At 41.3% G+C, this 18,790-nt stretch overlaps 1 protein-coding gene across 1 annotated transcript in view; it reads left to right on the plus strand.

Annotated features, from left to right (window-relative positions):
• SBNO1 (strawberry notch homolog 1) overlaps positions 1–18,790 on the plus strand; it is a 31,081-nt gene that overhangs the window by 3,689 nt on the left and 8,602 nt on the right. Inside the window, exons 2-22 of the mRNA XM_064726456.1 lie at positions 2,625–2,758; positions 3,203–3,307; positions 4,142–4,451; positions 6,182–6,282; positions 7,386–7,482; positions 8,555–8,715; positions 9,668–9,801; positions 9,949–10,039; positions 10,985–11,146; positions 11,649–11,784; positions 11,864–11,969; positions 13,163–13,316; positions 13,405–13,587; positions 13,793–13,890; positions 14,556–14,707; positions 15,232–15,429; positions 15,696–15,866; positions 15,955–16,124; positions 16,834–16,965; positions 18,040–18,175; positions 18,595–18,707. Of these exons, the coding sequence (XP_064582526.1) occupies positions 2,627–2,758; positions 3,203–3,307; positions 4,142–4,451; positions 6,182–6,282; positions 7,386–7,482; positions 8,555–8,715; positions 9,668–9,801; positions 9,949–10,039; positions 10,985–11,146; positions 11,649–11,784; positions 11,864–11,969; positions 13,163–13,316; positions 13,405–13,587; positions 13,793–13,890; positions 14,556–14,707; positions 15,232–15,429; positions 15,696–15,866; positions 15,955–16,124; positions 16,834–16,965; positions 18,040–18,175; positions 18,595–18,707 (3,042 nt within the window). The 5' untranslated portion in view covers positions 2,625–2,626. The remainder of the gene's footprint in view (positions 1–2,624; positions 2,759–3,202; positions 3,308–4,141; positions 4,452–6,181; positions 6,283–7,385; positions 7,483–8,554; positions 8,716–9,667; positions 9,802–9,948; positions 10,040–10,984; positions 11,147–11,648; positions 11,785–11,863; positions 11,970–13,162; positions 13,317–13,404; positions 13,588–13,792; positions 13,891–14,555; positions 14,708–15,231; positions 15,430–15,695; positions 15,867–15,954; positions 16,125–16,833; positions 16,966–18,039; positions 18,176–18,594; positions 18,708–18,790) is intronic.

Consider the following 18,790-nt stretch of genomic DNA (forward strand, 5'->3'; position numbering starts at 1 on the left):
GCTTTTTGCTGGGTTGTGAGCAACCATGAATTTTTAAGATTTAAAATTTGGGGTGTCAGGAGAGGGGTGCAGCTGGGGGACTTCTTACATGAAAACAGCTTTGCTAGAAAGAGAGTTTCTAAACTGGAGATATTTACTCTGAAATTGTGGGAATTGCTTTGCTGGTTTCTATCACCAGTCATTTAAAACTTTGAAATAAGCAACTAAAGCATTGCTGCTATGAGTTGGTTTTTTTTCTGAACTCTGAAACTTTTAAGTCTCAGCCATCATGTTTTTAAAGGTTAAACATGTTGGGGTCAGTGGCATCGTGGAAATGTTAAAGTGGACATGAAACAGATGGGATGGGCTGGGACACCCTTGCAGGGTGGCTGGGGAAGATGTTTTGTGGTGTTGCTGTGGGTTTTTCTTCTAGCTTTGGTTTTGCTTTGAGTCTCAACTTCATAGAAAGGCCTTTCATTCCTGTATTGGGAGAGCAGACTCAGAGTTCTCGAGTCTTTTCATTTTTTCTTACTTAAGTGAAAAGCCCCAACTTCTGCTGCTTCTGCCTTTTTATGCCTCTATTTAGTCCAGTCCCTTAAGTTTCAACCAAGTTTTAGTCATATTTTTGTTTAGGAGTGGGGTGATCACAACTCCATACAGACTAAGGAATGACTTAACTGATGGTTTCCAATTGTACATTTAGACATTTTAGTTTATTTGTCCTTCGAGCAAAGTTGTTGCCCTGTCTGCAAGGGTGCTCATGCCTCTTTCCCAAATGGAAGTTGTGATTTTTAAGTGTTTTGGAGCTGTTTTGGTGGGGTGACCTGTGTGAATTCCCCTTCTGTAGAGAAATTCATCTTCAGTAGCTGCTCTCAAGTTCTGAACACCAAAAGTACTGATAAGCAAAGATCTCATCTGCAGACTTAAACCTTTCTCCCCTCACCTGTTTCTGGTTAGCAAACAAAGCTGCTCTTCTAAACCTGGATGTGATGGTCACTGTGAAGATTTTAGTCTGCTGAAAATGAAGGATTTATCCTGCCTGATTAATGTACATATGTAGTCCCCTTTTCTGAGAGAGGCAGCACAATCTTTGTGGAATGAAAGGTGAAACTGAAAGTCAGGTCTTCCCACTTTTGTTCACCCATTCAGGATTCTGGAGACAGGCTGCTGGGTGGTGACATCCTTTAGTGCTGCTGCCATATCAATTAAGTGTGCTAGATCACTTAATACTCCTTAATATTTTCTGTACCTCATAGCAACAAACAAAGCCATTCTGCAAATTTATTTACTCACCTGCAATACCTTTAAGAAAGAGGAGGCAGGTTCTGAGAAGCAAGTGGTGTTTGGTGGGGCTGTGTGTAGTCAGTAGCAGTCCCACCAATTGTTTGTTGCTTTGATATTGTTTGGAGCATCTTTAAGTCTTTGCTACATTAAAATGCATCTTCCTCTTGTCCCAGTATCTTGCACTTGTGGTGCCACCATCTCATGAATTGTGAGTATGAATCCACAACCAAAGGGTTTCTCCCTGCTATTGCACAGACTAAAACTGGGGAGAGTAAGAACTGAGTGCCTGAGGCTCAGCTTATTACAAGAATTACCTGTTCTGCTGAAAGTGCTGAGGAAGATGTGAGAGCAGCCAGCTGGATGTGGCTCAGCTGTGCATGTACAGGGGACAAGCAAGGGAATGCTGTTCTGGAGTCTTGTGAATGAACATCTAAAATGCCAACAAATAATTTTGTCCTCTTACCTATTTAGAGTAGGTGTTTGGCTTCATTGGGTTCCAATGTTTTATTCCCAGTGGGTGTTAAGGGGTGTGGAGGGTGAATGAAATTAAGATCTGCTTGAGATGTATTTTAGACTGTATAAGCAACAGCTCAAGTTCTGTGAGATAATTTAATTTTTTTCTTAATACTGAGGCAGATGGGTTTCCTTCTTAAGCAATGAAATGTGTTATCTCCTCTCTTCATCTTTAAATATGGAGTATTTGGCTTTTTAATAAGTTTTTATGCTGTCTAGAATAGCTTTTTGAAATTAGTTTTGCTTGTCCTACACATAAAGGAGTCTGTGACCTGATGTTAGTGTCCTATTTAATAAGCACTTACTTACATACCATAATAGTGGCACATTTGTTCTCTCCACTAAGCAAAACAAAATTTCTCCAGTGAATGAATGTAACCTAATGTAAGGGCAAGCAAAAAATTAAAGCTTTCCTTATAAGCTCTTTATCACTAACTTGTTACAAGATAAAGTAAATGAGTTTTAATTGTGCTTCCCTCGTGCAGTTGCTTCACTGACAAAGATGGATCATTAGCATAACACGGGCTCACCATTTCTGCTCTTGGTATTTCTTGCAATCCTTGAAAATGTAGTGCCTCAAAGACTAGAAAAGGTCTCTTAAGTTTATGGCTGTGATAGCATTTTGTGTAGTAAACTTTCATTCTCCCTGCTTTTAGATGTGGTGAGTATGTTGAAAAGCCTGCAAATAAACTAAAGAACCAGAGCACATCTAGAAAGTGACTGTGTGTACAAGAGACTGCACTGTGAATGCCACTAAATGCAGGAAATGGAGCTGTGTGTGGGCAAAAAATAAATCAGAGTTAAATGTACTTGTACTTAAGTTTCATTTCTTTTTTTTTTTTTTCCAGAGATGGTGGAGCCAGGACAAGATCTGTTGCTTGCTGCTTTGAGTGAGAGTGGAATCAGTCCAAATGATCTCTTTGATATTGACTCTCCAGATGTGGTTCTTGCAAATCCAGCACCAACTCCAGCTGTTCAGCAGGTTAAAACAAGAACAGGGATTTGTTAGAGCTTGGGTTTGCTGGGATGAAGGGGTTAAAGGGGATGGTGTGCATGGCAAGTGGTTCAAGCATGTGGAGTTTTCTTAAGTTTCTTGCTTCAAGTACTGAGATTGGATAATAGTTTGTGAATTAATTTTAGACTTCCATACAAAAAAGCAATGTCAAACACTTGAGGTCAGTACAGACAGAAATGTGCTTAATTCTGGCATGACATGGGGACACAATGCTGGGTATCCATGGAGAGCTCTCATGCCATTGGGGTCTGGCTGCTCTGCAATAAAATGCATCAAAAGTGTAATGAAATACCACGTTTAAGCTCCATGATGGCCTTCACTCTGCCAGAGTGTAGCCACTTGAGGCACAGCCTGGAACAAAAGCCTGAAGGTTTTATCCCTGCTGCCTTGTTTGCTTCCTTCCCCGCGCAGTCGGTGCCGCTCAGCGCCCTGGAGCTGGGGCTGGACACTGAGGCTGCAGCTGCTGTCAAACAGGAACCAGAGGCTGTCTCCACTCCAGCCCTGTTAAATGTTCGGGTAAGGGCTGAGCTGCTGCTCCAGGGCTTGGGGTTTGCCTGGGCAGGGGGCTCAGCTTGGGCTGGCCACCAGGTGCCCACAAAGCTGCTCCACCTCAGCTGCACCAAGGCTGAAAAACCATGGTGAAAGGCTCATGGGTTGAGATAAGGACAGGGAGATCAGCAATTTGTCATGGGCAAACCAGACTCAACTCAAGGAAATTAATTCATTGCCAGTTAACAATGGAGGAGGAAAATGAGAAGAACAAATCTAAAAATACCTTCTCCCCACTCCTTCCTTTGTCCTGGGCTCAACTTCACTCCTGGCATCCATGGTCCTCCAAGGGCTGCAGGGGAGTCCCTGCTCCACACCTGGGGTGCCTCCTCCCCTTCCTTCACTGACCTTGGTGTCTGCAGGGTTTTCTCACATATTCTCACTCCTCCATCCCAGCTGCTGATGGTGGAACAGTTTTTGCCTGTTGTTAAACAAATGCCTTCTCACAGGCACTGCCAGTTACACTGACTGGCCAAGCCCTTGCCAGCAGTGGATTGGACTGGCTTTATCAGATATGGAGGAAACTGTAGTGGTCATGGGTGATGAATTTTTCATGGTTTTTTTTCCTTTACCTTAAAATCTAAAAAAAAACCCTTCTGAAATATGTACAATGTATTCAGAAATAATTTTTGCTCAGACTGTTGCAGCACAAGATATTACTCTGGCACCTTCAGCATGTTATTTGCAGACAGACAAGTGTCTTCTAAAAACTGGTGTATCCTGTGTGCTCAACGAAGTGTAATAAAGTTTGCTCTTTCTTTTTGACTGTTTTCTGAAAATTTCCTGCTTCTTTGTTGCCAGCAACCACCATCCACCACAACCTTTGTGCTGAATCAAATAAATCAGCTTCCGACTCTGGGGACGACCATCGTGGTGACAAAGACGACGCCGGTGACGACGTCGCGGCAGACGATCACTGTAGCAAAGATCATCCAGACCAGCACAAGCACCCGGCCCTCGGTGGCAGCACCAGCAGTTCGCAATGCCTTGACCACTGCACCTTCCAAGGAGCAGATTCAGCTGAAAGATCTGCTCAAGAACAACAGTCTTAATGAACTCATGAAACTGAAGCCACCTCCTAATATTGCCCAACCAGTAGCGACAGCAGCGAGTGAGTTTGCTTTCTTTGTGATTACAGTATTTATTTAAATAGAGGAATAACAGATCTTTGCACATCATGGATTTTCATTGATTAGTACAATATCCTGGTAAATTGAAGTGGTTCAGGAAGCCTAATAAAATTCATCCTAACTGTAGTAGTGTTAGAATTCAGGGCAGAGAAGTATGAAATAACAGAGTTAAAAATTTAAACTCTTAATTTGTGGCATGGGACAAGGAAAATGACAGATTGCAGCTGTAAAATTGGTGCAAGTATTTTGTGAACATTACTGAAGTCTGTTAGCTATGTTACTGGAGTCTCCACCAGTTCCTGTTCTAGCATGTGCTTAGAACTACAACAAACTAATACTCTTTTCTACTTGGCATCTTCCAAACTACATTTGTAGCACATAAGGTGTTTGTGTGGATTGTCTCCTGCAAAAGGAAAATCTGTCCCTTTGTTTCATTGGAGGCACCAAATCTATTGTTTAAGAAATTAAGTCCTAAAAACTTGCTGTTTATTTTCATGTTACTTCTGAAGTGCTGCAGTAAGTTAAATGCCACAAGTCCTTTGTTATCACACTCCAAATCCTCATGTTGTGATTTCTTCCATAATATTTCCTTGTATGTTATTTCTAACATGTGGTCAGCTTGTGTAAGGAAAAAGCTGCATGTGTGTGTAACTAACTCTTTCAAGCTGTTCTGATTTTAGCATGTTAAGATCAGACTAGTTCAGTTAGAAAATATCTTCAGTGCTGCTTTTTTTTTCTGAAAGATACACAGGCATTTTGTGGATTTCTGTTATTTTCATTGTCTCTGGAACAAGCTTTGCTGATTTTATAGGTGTGGTTGGCATAACCTATTTTTCTGTGTGCAGAGAGAGTGCAGTGCAGGAGCTGTCAGTTAGAACTGAAACAAAAAGCAGAATGTCCCTCCTTGTGTCATTGCCTTCTCTTAGGGAGTGGCTGCCAAAACCCAAGTTGGGACATGAACTGAAGCTGGGGCAGGGAGAAAAGGAAGTGAGGAAGAGGAGGGGAGAAAGCAGAAGGGGATAAGTCAAGTTTTATTAAACCAAGTGAAAACTCAGAGAAGCACAGAATAGGTGCCACCAGCACACAGGAACTGTTAGAGTGGCACAGCTGCAGAAAACAGTGCAATCTGTAGCTTCTGTGTACAGTGAAAAGGAAACCTGCAACTTCTAGAACTGCATTCCTAATCTTATTTGTGTTCCTGTGTCTCTGGATCTTTCCTTGTGTTTATTTAAAAAAATGGCAAATACTTGTGGAAAAGAGAAGCTCTTGAAAGGAAAATGGTCTTTTCATATAATTCAGGCAGCAGGAGTTCTAGATGGGAAAATATTAAGAAGTTAAATTATGCAGTGCCTGTGAGGAAAACATTTATTTCTGCAAGTGCCCTAATTGTTTTTAGGGGCAATTATGCTAAGTTTATTACATGCATTGATATGATGGAAGCCTGACAGCTGCTTTCAATATTTTGCATCCATCCTTATGCAAATTATTTTAGTTGTGTACTGAGCCCTATTCCTAGTCCCTTGCAATTGTGACTGAAGACAGGAAGGTTAATAAATGGTCTTCTTAAAGGATCCTGTTACAAATTCGTTCTTGAAGCATCATTGTGCTCCTGGTTACTTTAAACTTCTCTTTCAGCTCATTAATAGAGCAGCATGTAAATGTGAGTTGATGTTTGGAGGGAATTCTGTAAACCACAACTTTTCTTTTGCAGCTGACCTAAGCAATGGTGCAGTGAAGAAGGAGGCTTCCACAAAAGAGGTAGCAAGGATATGGATAAATGACATTAAAATGAGAAGTTTTTCACCAACTGTGGTAAGTGGCACAGATGGTTCATTTGCCAACCCAGTGTGTTGCTGGCCATGAACAGTTGTGGCCACTTCCAGGAGTTACTCATACTTGTCCTGTGTGTGGTGGAACTGTCAAGTGCATCTGTTTGTTCCAAAGGTCACTTGCTCCACGAGATGAAACTTGGTTAGATGAGTGAAGTTAACAGCTGTGCTGAGCTTAGATATAAATGACAATTTCAAGAAATTACTGTCCTTAGCAGAAGCCGCTGTGGGCCAAGAAGGGTGTGGCTCTGATTAAAGGTGATAAGCACAGCGTTTCCTCTGGGTTAAAACATTTTATTTGAAATCACTAGCAGTGAGGAAACTGAAAGACTTCCCCCTAGCATGGCTGTGCTTCTGGGCAGTTAAATTGAAGATTTAAATTGAATATCATTCAATTTTCTAAATGTAATAAAATTACCTTCTGATGCTGTAAACGTTGGAGTTTTGGCATCTTCACTGATATCTGGACTCAGGCTGGTGTTTGGGAAGAGCTGTGCTCCTCAGTGGCTGCCATACAGAAGGGCTTTTTCAGATCACTTCTTGTGTATTAAACATCAGTAGTTGTGGAAGATGTTTGATTTTTCATCTGTTGAGTGCTTTACAAATATTTATATATTTACATTGGCCAGGGTCACAGTGAGTGGGTAACTGTCAGGTTTCAGAGAATACTGGACAGAACTGACTATTTAACTCTATAGTTGTGGAGTTGTGGAGCTGCAGGGGACTCCAGGGGAGTTCTTGAACATGAGGGCTGTCATGTTTTCAAGGCAATTTCCTTTAAGTCATAGTCAGGTTTTAATATGCAGTAAGAAGAATTTCTTTTTAATTCTGCTTATGTGAGTTTGGAGTGCTCGATGTCTTTGCAAAGAAGAGGAAGTTCTCTGACTTGGTGTCTTTAGAGGGTTGTTCAGAGTGTAAGAAATCTACATTTGTGTGTAGTTTCCCAGCGATTCACTGGTTTGTTCCCTGCATGTGTTAAAACATTGAAGTGCAAGTTTGTCCTCATTTCCTTTCTCATGGTAATTTCCAGGAGATGGAATATTAACCATGTGCTGTTGGACTAACACAAATATTTCTCCATTCTAGAAAGTGCCAGCAGTAAAAGAAGAGGAGGAACCCGAGGAGGAAGATGAAGAAGAAATGGGCCATGCAGAGACCTATGCTGAATATATGCCAATAAAATGTATGACCTGATCTTCTGTTACATCAAAAGGCTGGATGTTTTGAGAGTTCATTTATTTACTCCTGTGTAATTACTAACACAGAAAATAGATACTGTCTGAAGTTAACAGGACCTGAATGTGTTGTGGGTTTTCCTAGGAAATTCATCCTCTGTAAATGCTAGATTTGGAAGATAAGTAGATTTTTAAAGAGGAGTTCTTCAGTATCATGGAGCAGTATTTGTCTTACAGATGTGACTGATGAACTAAAATCAGGTCTGTTATTTTACCTCTGTTAAGATGCCTTGTGCCTCAGCAGAGGAAATTTTGTGAAGGGATTCAGTGCTCACAGCTACACTTAGGAATCTAGTTTGAGTCTTTTGGTGTGAAATCACCCTAAGTACATTCTTCCTGCATTGTTCCTGCCTGACTACTTAGGACTGGCTGGTTTTTGAGTGAATCTTTTACTGCTGTTAATTGCCATCTCCTCTTTTTTCTCTTTTCTTTGTTGTACCCATTGACAGCAAGCTGTTATCTTGTTTGCTGAATTCAGTGACCTGCTGTAAAAGCAAGGCTTTTTGCAGGGAGTTTGTAGCTAAATGGTTAATTTTTATTGTTACTGATGAGATCTGTCAGCAATTAAACCATGTCTGTTCTAAATCTTTTCTCCTCTCATTCTGCTTAAAATGGCACTATATAAATAGTGAGAAGAATGTTGCTTTTGTGATTCTGGCATCCTGAGGCTGCTTCTGGCCTTTTTGAGAAAACAAGGTTCAGACTGGTTTTTCTCAAACAAGTCAAGTACACAAATACTTTATTTTCTGTAAAGTGAATTTTATCTAATCACAAAAATTGTGGGAAGGTGGTGAGAAGAGGAAGTTAGGATTGCAGTTATAAATTCAGATTGTGTTCCTTCATATGCAGTGCAGTTTAACGCCTGACAGATTGTTGCAGTGAAACATTCTCGTTGTTGAGTTCAGCCTTTGCAATCACAATTGCAAGTTGTTTGGGTAAATAGAATAACTCGTGCTGCAGCAACAGAACTCTGTATTTTGTTTTCAACTTCTGCCTTCCTTCCCCTTCTTTCTCCACCAGTAAAAATTGGTCTACGTCACCCTGACCCAGTGGTGGAAACCAGCTCCTTATCCAGTGTGACTCCTCCTGATGTGTGGTACCAGACATCAATATCAGAGGAAACCATTGACAGTGGCTGGTTGTCAGCTTTGCAGCTGGAAGCAATCACTTATGCAGCCCAGGTATGCCAGACATCAGCACAGCTTAAAAGCTAACAGAGAATTTAAGAAGAAAAACTAAAATCTGACAAGTGCAGCTATGTCAGTTTTACAAGGAGATAAAATAATAAGAGCTTAAAGGTTTGAGTTGCATTAGAAGATGGCAGGTGAGCTTCAGCTCAGATAAATGTGAGGTAATACACCCAGGAAAATTTCCTCTAAACCACTTCCATGATGGGGATCTTTTAACTGTCTTAGAACATGTTAGTCATTTTTATTTCTCTGAAGTAATTTAATGGCTGCAGCAGCAGCAGGCTGAGAAAGCCAGCCCTGTTTGACATCCTTGGGAAGGGAATAGAGAGCAGCACTGGGTGTTATTTTGCTGCTGGGTTAAATTTCAGTGTGCCCACCCCAGATGTGTGTGCAGCACTTTGTGTGCTGGGGAAGGAGGCAGTGGAGTGAGGGACAACTAAAATGGTCACAGGAGGGAAAAGTTACTTCATGAAAAGAGACTGGGGCACCTGGGGGTGGAGGGCAGAGAAAGGAAAGGGAATGAAATCAGGGTTCAGATCATCAAGAAGTGAGTGATACACAAAACCAAAAGCAGAACAGAACTTGGTGACACTGACAGGAGATTGGTTTAAAATTGGTGGATTCAGAACCCTGCATTCCACAGGCTGTGGATGTCTGGGTCTTGCTGCTACAAAAGGCTGTGCAGGAGCCTATCAGTGGGTTAGGAAAAGACACAAAATATTGGACAGGTGTTTAGAGAAGTTCTGGGTGCTGAGGGAAGAAAGGGGGGAATGGCTCCACAATGCAGTTAGGGGTGCTGTGCTCTCCCTAAAGAAAATCCCCTCTTCCTGCTTCCAGGACTTTGCTTGGACCACTGGTCCCCTCCAATAGGATGTTTATGTTTGCTCTTTTCTGTGATGTGTTCTGGAGAATGTGTACAAGTTCTTTGTTCTTTCTCCTACAGCAACATGAAACATTCCTGCCCAATGGAGACAGAGCTGGATTCTTGATAGGTGATGGTGCTGGTGTAGGAAAAGGAAGGACCATAGCTGGAATAATCTATGAAAATTACTTGTTAGGCAGAAAAAGAGCAGTCTGGTAAGTGTGCCAGGATTTGTTAGAGCAGACGCCCCAGTGACTCTGTGACCTAAATCCAGGGTCATCTGTCTCCTGACAAATGTCCTAGCAGCTGGCTGCCTTTGACCTGCTGGGACTTACAGCATGTGCTTTGTTTTGTATCCTCAGGTTTAGCGTGTCCAATGATCTGAAATACGATGCTGAGAGAGATTTGAGAGATATTGGAGCAAAAAACATATTGGTGCATTCATTAAACAAGGTGTGGAAACTTTTTACTATGTACACTTGGGGCAAACCTTTAGGTACGCCTGAGTGACGAGTTGTGCATGTTGAGTGTTTTAAGAGCAAGAATGCACTAATTTCAATAAATTTGCTGTCTAGGTCTTGTTTGACAGGCCTAAAATCTTACAAAGAACCACACAGAGCTTTAAGTTAATCATGTAAATAGGCCCCTTGTAGGATTAAGTCTTAGCATGTGTGCTTTTTTTTTAAAAAAAAAATCTGCACTTCAAGTCACTACTGGCACTACTAGTAGAATATTTTCTAGAAGTTGAAATATTCTTTACATCTTTAAAGCTTTGTAGCATTTGAATTTTTTACTTTCTATCTCTCAGTGCACATTTTATATATCATGCTTTTTGTGTGTAATGCTTGAATAATGGACCTGCTCAGTGATTTATTAAAGCAGCAGTGGTGTGTGCAGTTATTTTTGGAGACACTGCCTCTGCTCTGGATTAGCTGCTTAAATTGCAAAGTGTGAGTACTGATTGAATTCACCGAACTTAAAAGTTTGGTTTAAGTTGATATTTTTGCTTTGTGAATTCTTAATTTCCAAAACAAGGCTTTAGAAATCATCATTTATGGTAGCAGCTGTAAATACACTTGAAGTATTGGCTCTTAAAGGGATACAATTGAGATTTTAGTTTCAATGTATTTAAAGTAAGGAAACCATGTAGCTGAAGAGTATGGCTGCTCAGCTTCTGAAACCTCAGATTTAGTGTTCCTAAAGTCTGTGTTTAAGTAAGGCCCTGTATAACCCCTTAACCCCACTGCCATCAGCTGTGCCCTGGTCATGGTGTGGGGTTCTGGGTGGCCCCAAGCGTTCCCACCTTTCAGTTTGAGACCACCAGCATCCCTTCATCTGGTAGCTGGGATTGAGCAGGAGTCTCTCTGGATTAACTTCTCTAATTTCTATTTGTTGCAGTTCAAGTATGGGAAGATTTCTTCCAAACATAATGGAAGTGTGAAGAAAGGTGTCATCTTTGCTACCTATTCCTCTCTGATTGGGGAAAGTCAGTCTGGTGGTAAATACAAAACCAGATTAAAGCAGCTCCTTCACTGGTGTGGTGAAGACTTCGATGGAGTTGTATCCTTTTTCTGGAATTCATTTGATTAGAATGAAATTGCTATTTAAACTTATCTTTAAAGGTTTTTAGGTATTCTTTATTTGTAGTGGCAATCAGTTGTGTGCATGCTCTGACATTACATTTACAGTTTTACAAACTTTGTGCCAAACATATGACCATCGACTTGCTGCTACACAACTCTGCTACAAGAGTGAAGTTTCTAGTTTTTTCTATATCAAACCTATAAAATTAAGCAATTGTCCTTCAGAACTCTGAGTTTACATTGATATTTTATGGATTTGTTTAAATATATATTTGGAGCGCCACCAGCATTTTCAAGAACTCCAGTGTGGCAATTTATTATCTAAATATTTTTCCAAGGTTTTTAGTAAAAATGACCAGTGTCTGGAGTTTACAATTTCCACCTGCCCCCTATTGTAAGTAGTAGATTTTCTTGCCTTCTGATCTAGCTCCTCATTCTGTGCATTAGTGGGACAAAGCTTTTCCTTAATTCCAGTTCAGATTGTATTTGACGAGTGTCATAAAGCAAAGAATCTGTGTCCTGTTGGTTCATCAAAACCAACAAAAACAGGTCTGGCTGTATTGGAACTTCAAAATAAACTTCCAAAAGCCAGGGTTGTTTATGCCAGTGCCACAGGTATGTACTGCTGGGTTTGCATTAAATGTTTCTGGGTGGTTTTGCTGGCACTGGTACAGATTTATCTTTCTCTTTTTAGGTGCATCTGAGCCAAGGAACATGGCATATATGAACCGCCTTGGAATATGGGGTGAAGGAACTCCATTTAGGGAATTCAGTGATTTTATTCAGGCTGTTGAAAGAAGGTAAAGTTTCAAAGACCTACAGCAGAATGCACAGGGTTGTGGCTGAGTGTACTCCCAGTTCCTTGTCTTCACTCTGTGCTCCTTTACAAGCGTGTCCTGTCACACTAAGAACTCTGGCTTCTAAATCTAGCAGAAATGTTATTTATCGTAAGTGGTGCAAAATAAGATATTTCCTTTGTTCACAGAAAATTTTGAGAGCTTTAAAAGCTTTCTGGGAAAAGAGGCCTCTTGAAAATGTGGGTGTTAGGAAAGCAAAATGCTTTGCTCCCCATGAAAACACCCTGTATTGTAGTGAGTATGCTCAGTGTAGTTAATGGCTTCCTATTTGTAGAGGGCCTCTAATGTTTGTGCATTCATCATAGGCAATTTAACAGGAGGGAATCTTGTGCTTGTTGGCATAAGAACCCAGTTCAGGGAAATTCTTTGTGCTGTTACAAGGTACTTGGTGTTTCAGAACATACTAATGGTACTGGATGTGAGGGCTCAGGAGAAAGGGCCGCTGCCGCATTCTGTGCTGGGTGAGCATCTTGCTTTGCCTACTCAGAAAGAATTTTGAACACTTCAGAGTGCCACAATAGGCTTTAGGATACATCTTGTTTACCATCTACATGATGTGTGGTTTTTCTGGACTCTGCAAGTGTAACTTCTCTTCATTACTGGGTGCATATCAAATAAGGTATCAAATAAGCAATAATGAAGTTAGAGCCCCAAGGCTGTGAGTAGCAGTCAGCTGTTCTGCAGGTGATTCTGTGCTCTCAAGGTGTTGCTGTTGAAGAGAACTGAAGTTACTTACTAATCAAATAATTTTCATATCGGTATAAATCCGAATAACTTTAAATGGTTTGTATTATTTTAAATCATCAGCAGTTTATAAAGTTACCATGCAAGAATTTGCTGATATTTGGACCAATTTTGTTATCCAGTTACAATTTGTAAGTTACTGTCTCCTAATCCATCCTAGGTAATTTGGGAAAAAAGTAACTCAGTTTTACCTCTTGAGATACACTTAACATTTACAAGGCAGGGATACAATTTTATGTAAAGACTAAATTTCAAATTATTTCAAAAACATATTCCTTCACATTTATAAGCTTTCTTTTCTGAAGTACTTGGGGTTATGTTTTGAAGCATTTTTTTAACAATCCTTCCTCTTGAAAATTCTAACATGGATTTAAATTGTTCCTTTATTTTAGAGGTGTTGGTGCCATGGAAATAGTTGCTATGGATATGAAGCTGAGAGGAATGTACATAGCCAGACAGTTGAGTTTTTCAGGTGTAACTTTCAAAATCGACGAAGTTCTGCTCTCACAGGAATATGTTAAAATGTACAATAAATCTGTGAAACTGGTAAGAACCCTGTTTTAAATTTGCTTTCTCTGTTGATTTCTGGGAGGTCTCAGTTGGTTGAAATGTGAATGTTCCCTTTCTTGTCCAGTGGGTCAGTGCTCGAGAGAGGTTTCAGCAGGCGGCCGATCTCATCGATGCCGAGCAGCGCATGAAGAAATCCATGTGGGGTCAGTTCTGGTCAGCTCACCAGAGGTTTTTCAAGTACCTTTGCATAGCCTCAAAGGTGAAGAGGGTGGTGCAGCTGGCTCGGGAGGAAATCAAGAATGGCAAAGTAAGTTGATCAAGACTGATTTTTAAACATTTGTCTTAGACATAAAGCTATTAGATTAATTTTTTAAATATATGCAATACAAATATTTTTAGCCATAGTAGGAGCATGGTTTTGTACTTGATGATATCTAATGAGCAGAAATTCGGGCAAAATCAAGTTACAGCTCAGTCATAGTGACAGTGTGTGGTTTTCATTTGTCCTTCAGTGCGTTGTCATTGGCCTGCAGTCGACAGGAGAAGCCAGAACATTGGAAGCTTTGGAGGAAGGTGGTGGGGAACTGAATGACTTTGTTTCTACAGCAAAGTAAGACTGAGTTTTAAAACTGTTCTTTACAAAGCTAACCTTCATCCAGCTTAGTGTGTGTGTAGTCATTTGTCCTTCTGTGTGTCAGATGTGCATCAGTGCACAGAAGGTTGGGAATCCTGCAGTAGTGATGTTCTTTACTGAAGCTGCTGTACCTGAACTGTGGCAGCCCTGCTCAGGTGGGGCAGGGATTGTCTCCTGGTCCTCCTGCCATTCCAAACTGATGTTCTCAGGTGTGAACAGCTCGTACTGTTCTCAAGCTGGGAGGATGGGGAGACCTGCCAAGTGTGTGCTGCCCTTATAGCAAAGCAAGTTACAGACCATGTCTTCCCTCTTTGATCAGAGGGACCAGAGCCAATCCCAAGGCTGCCTTGCTGAAGATCTTAATAAATTAACTTCATCTTTTACTTAAATTGAGCAATTAAAAAATGGCAAAAGCAATGCCACTTGTTACCAAAAACAAATTTAACAAAGTGTAACAGTGCTGTAAAAGAGATTTATCTGACTTCTAAGAAGGTGACAAATACAGTAATGTGGGTGATAATACAGAGAGTGCCCAACACAAGGAGTCATTCTTCAGGGAAGTCAAGCAAGCTGTTCAACGTTACAGGTTTGTACTTTAAACAAATGCAAATTTCACTGAGCAACCCTTTTTTCTTAAACAGAGGAGTATTCCAGTCTCTTATTGAGAAGCACTTTCCAGCTCCTGACAGGAAGAAGCTGTTCAGCTTGTTGGGAATTGACCTGACTGCTCAAAGTAATAACAATTCACCCCGGGACAGCCCTTGCAAGGAGAACAAAGTAAAGAAACGAAAAGGTAAAGCTGGAGTTCCTGCACTAATGCCACAGTGAAAATGGCAACTTCAGAGCTGCCTAAGAGTGAACTTTGTGTGGGGAAAAAAGGGGATATATCTGTACAGTCATCCTTGAAAGAGAGTGTAGTGCAGATCTCTTAGGGCTGGGGGTGGCCATTAATAGATGTTATATTGCTGATAAGCAATATAACGTGTAAATTTTAGCTATTTTTTCTCAAAATTGGGTTGATCTGCTATGGAACCATATCCTAAAATGCCTTTTCTGTCAGATCACTTCCTGATGTAGTCACTCAAGTGACTTTCTTTATCTTGAGGCTCAATGAAGAGAAGCCTAATACCACCCCCTTCCCAAACTGATTATCTTGAAAACTTGGGAGAGAGGTCTTGTTCAAAGCCTAGATTCTTTTAAAAGGTTCTGTTTTCGAAAGTTGAATATTTTTCTAGTTTGTATGGTAAAACAGACTTCAAAGTGTGTAAACTACAAGGTTTAAACTAATTTCTCTTTCTTGTGGGATGATGGAATTAGGTGAAGAAATAAGCAGAGAAGCCAAAAAAGCCCGCAAAACAGGTGGCCTTGCAGGGAGCAGCTCTGATGAGAGTGAGAGTGAGTCTGATGCTTCAGACAACGAAGAAAGTGACAATGAGAGCTCCAAATTTTTGAGTTCTGGAGACGATGATGACTTCAACCCCTTCAGAGATGAATCCAGTGAAGATGATGAAGATGGTAAGGCAGTCTGTGTTTCATCAAGCAAGTAGCTGTGTTTGCAGAGAGTAAGCAGAAAGTATTCCCAAACATTCCAGGGAGCCACAGATGAGTGTTTACTGAGCAGGTAGTTTAGTTCCAGTGATGTGGAATTGGTAGAATGTGAAATTAGATTTTGTACACTGGAATTCAGACTTTTGTAAGTCACTTTATGCAATGAGAATGTATTTGTTTCAAAGGGATGGATGGCTGCTTAGTAAATGTTTGAAACTTTTATTTAACTTCAGATCCCTGGTTGATTAGAAAAGAGCATAAAAAAAATAAAGAAAAGAAGAAGAAGAAAAGCATAGACCCAGATTCTATTCAAAGTGCCTTACTAGCCTCTGGTCTGGGATCCAAACGGCCCAGCTGCTTCACTTCCACTGTTGGAACCACCACTTCCAGTACCAACACGTCTGGTAAGAGCAGCTTGCTTTGATGTTGATTCATTTCCTAGCAGTTGGGCAATAAAATTCTAAATCTCAAAGAGTCTTTCTTAACTTCCAGCAAACAGTAACACAAACAGCAGCTTTGTAACGAGTCAGGATGCTGTTGAAAGGGCCCAACAAATGAAAAAAGAACTGCTGGATAAACTGGAAAAGCTGGCTGAAGATCTTCCACCTAATACACTGGATGAGCTTATAGATGAACTGGGTGGTCCTGAAAATGTTGCAGAGGTAGGCTGGTGATCACATATTAAGAAAAAAAAGTATGTTTTTAAAGAGGTTGTTTATCAGTTTTAGACAGTGATCTCAGGAATGAGAGCAGAGGTTACTCTGCTGATGCCTCCCAATAGGAGAGAAATTTGAATGTTGTGTTAGGATACAGGGGGAGCTCTGAGTGGGTGAACACATTATTTCTGAGATTTGATAGCTTCTGGTTGGGTAAATCACACCAGCTTCTCTTTTGTTTTACTGTGGGCTGTTTCTCTGACTGGCTGTAGTCCATTTGCTGCTGGTGTGTATTAAACAGAGGAGCTTTAGCTCATCCTCCAGGGCAGTGGAGATCAAGAACCTTTGTGTTGATGAAAAGCCTGATTAATTAATCTCTCAAGAACTTCAGAAAAATGTCTTTAAGCTACCTGTTTTTATCAAGTAGCAGCATCAGTGTGATTTAAAAGACCCTGTTAAAATCAGTGGCAGCCTGAGCTGCCTGTTTAGCTGATTTTAGTGCTGCTGGTAAATCCCTTATGAACAGTGGCATAATAGAACATCATTCCTACCTAGATTTGCTCTGTCATATTCCACATAGCAGATAATGCAGTTTTGCACTCAGAGTAAATTACTGAGCGTTTCAGTGTGGGTACATGGATGAGTGGTGCTGCCTGGAGCTGTGGGTGCTGGGGGTTTGGGCCCTCCCCTGAGGCTGTGCTCCCTCCCTCGCCAGATGACGGGCCGCAAGGGCAGGGTGGTGAGCAACGACGACGGCAGCATCTCCTACGAGTCACGCTCTGAGCTGGACGTGCCCGTGGAAATCCTCAACATCACAGAGAAGCAGAGGTTCATGGATGGAGATAAGGTAATCCTTGACAGAGAGACTGTAGGCAGCTGTGCCAGATGCCATAGTAACTCTGAGCTGTTCCCCAGTGAGTGGCAGGTAGTGCAAGTACCAGTTAAGCAGCACTTTGCTGGTTTGTTTTTCAAATCAGTGTTTAAAGGTCACGCTGTAGTTTGGGTGACCTCTGAGGCCCCGTGTGCCAAACTGAAAGCTGGCACCTTCAAGCTGGTTTTGTAAAACAGTATGTGTTTACAAGGCAGATTTGTGATTCATATCTTTGAGTCGTTGATCTGCGTCACTGTGCACTCCCCTTCCAAGAGGAAATAATGAAATTGGGAAGTGGGGAAGACCACTGTATGAAAACTTACAGTGAGGGGTGAAGGGGAAAAGTGGGGCCTGTTAACCCTAACAAGGATTGAGAAGTCACAGTGGAGCAGTGGTGACTTCTGCCCTTAATGTTGCCCTCTGAAAGAAAATCCTGACCTGAATAATGGTAGAATTGTGTCTGATAAAAGTGGGGGGAGAAAGTGCTTCACTTGGGCCGTGCTGCCACAAGAGGGCAAATGGAGTAAATGTCACTGTGCATGGAACTTGTGTGGTCCCTTGTGACACTTAAAGGGTAAAAACTCTGGTTCCTGTAAGTCATTTGTGCACAGTCCAAACATTTACATTCTTTCAAGGCAAATGCATCCAGGCACTGGAATGGCTGGATCCTCTTCCCTGTACAGCCTTAGCAGCAACATTTTGTCTGTTCTGGTGTTTGCTATTGGAGCAAGCCTGTGTCCCTCCCCTTTTCCTCCAGAGTACAGGCCAGTGTCAGGGAGACCTGCCCTCTGGGATGGCAAGTCTTTGTTTGCACAGAGAGTTGTTGAAAAGTAAAGCAAAACCCCCTCCTTTCACTCTGAAAAGTTCATTAGCATTTCTAACTCTGATACAGAAAGCCACACCTTTGCTGCCCTCCCTCTGCCTTGTGAGTAACAGTGAAATCACTGCAGACCCATGTTTGGTAATAGTTGTAAAAGAAGAATTAGTTTTTGGAAACTGAAGCTTGATCTTGGATTTATTGCTAACCAAGAGCTGTTTTGTCCATCACAGAACATTGCCATCATCTCAGAGGCTGCCAGCTCTGGTATCTCCCTGCAGGCAGACCGCAGGGCCAAGAACCAGAGGCGGAGGGTGCACATGACCCTGGAGCTGCCCTGGAGCGCCGACAGAGCAATCCAGCAGTTTGGTAAAGCACTCACTGTCCTGAGCCAGGACAGGAATGATAACTGAGCTCACTGCTAACGTGGAAAATCAGATGGGGCAGGCATCTTCCTAGGGACCCCTCCAGTCTCTTGTACCATGAACAGAATCAGCTTTGTCTGTGGTCATTGCTAATGGTCTTGAAAGCTTTGAAAGAAACCTCACAAACAGCCCTAGGCTGCAGCTTTGGAGTTTCATTCACATATAAAGTGTCTTTATAGAAGTTGCCACAATTTTTAGAGTATCTCTGTGCTACTTCTGTTTGCTGTATTACAGCAGAGTCTAATTTTTAAGCAGGATTAAGTTCTACATTTTTTCCTTGCTCTCTTCACAGTTCACATTTTAATAAAAAAAATCTATTTCACTGAATATATCTAATTTACATGCTTCTACTTAATTATCCAGGAAGAACTCATAGATCCAACCAAGTGACTGCTCCAGAGTATGTGTTCCTCATTTCTGAACTGGCAGGAGAGCAAAGATTTGCATCTATAGTTGCAAAAAGACTGGAGAGTTTGGTAAGATTTTTCAAGAGGTCTGATCTTTCCTTTAAGAAAATGCAACTTGGATTTCTTTTTTTTATAAGTTTTATATTTAATGA

This window comes from Zonotrichia leucophrys, chromosome 15 (assembly GCF_028769735.1).
Source record: "Zonotrichia leucophrys gambelii isolate GWCS_2022_RI chromosome 15, RI_Zleu_2.0, whole genome shotgun sequence".
NCBI lineage: Eukaryota > Metazoa > Chordata > Aves > Passeriformes > Passerellidae > Zonotrichia > Zonotrichia leucophrys.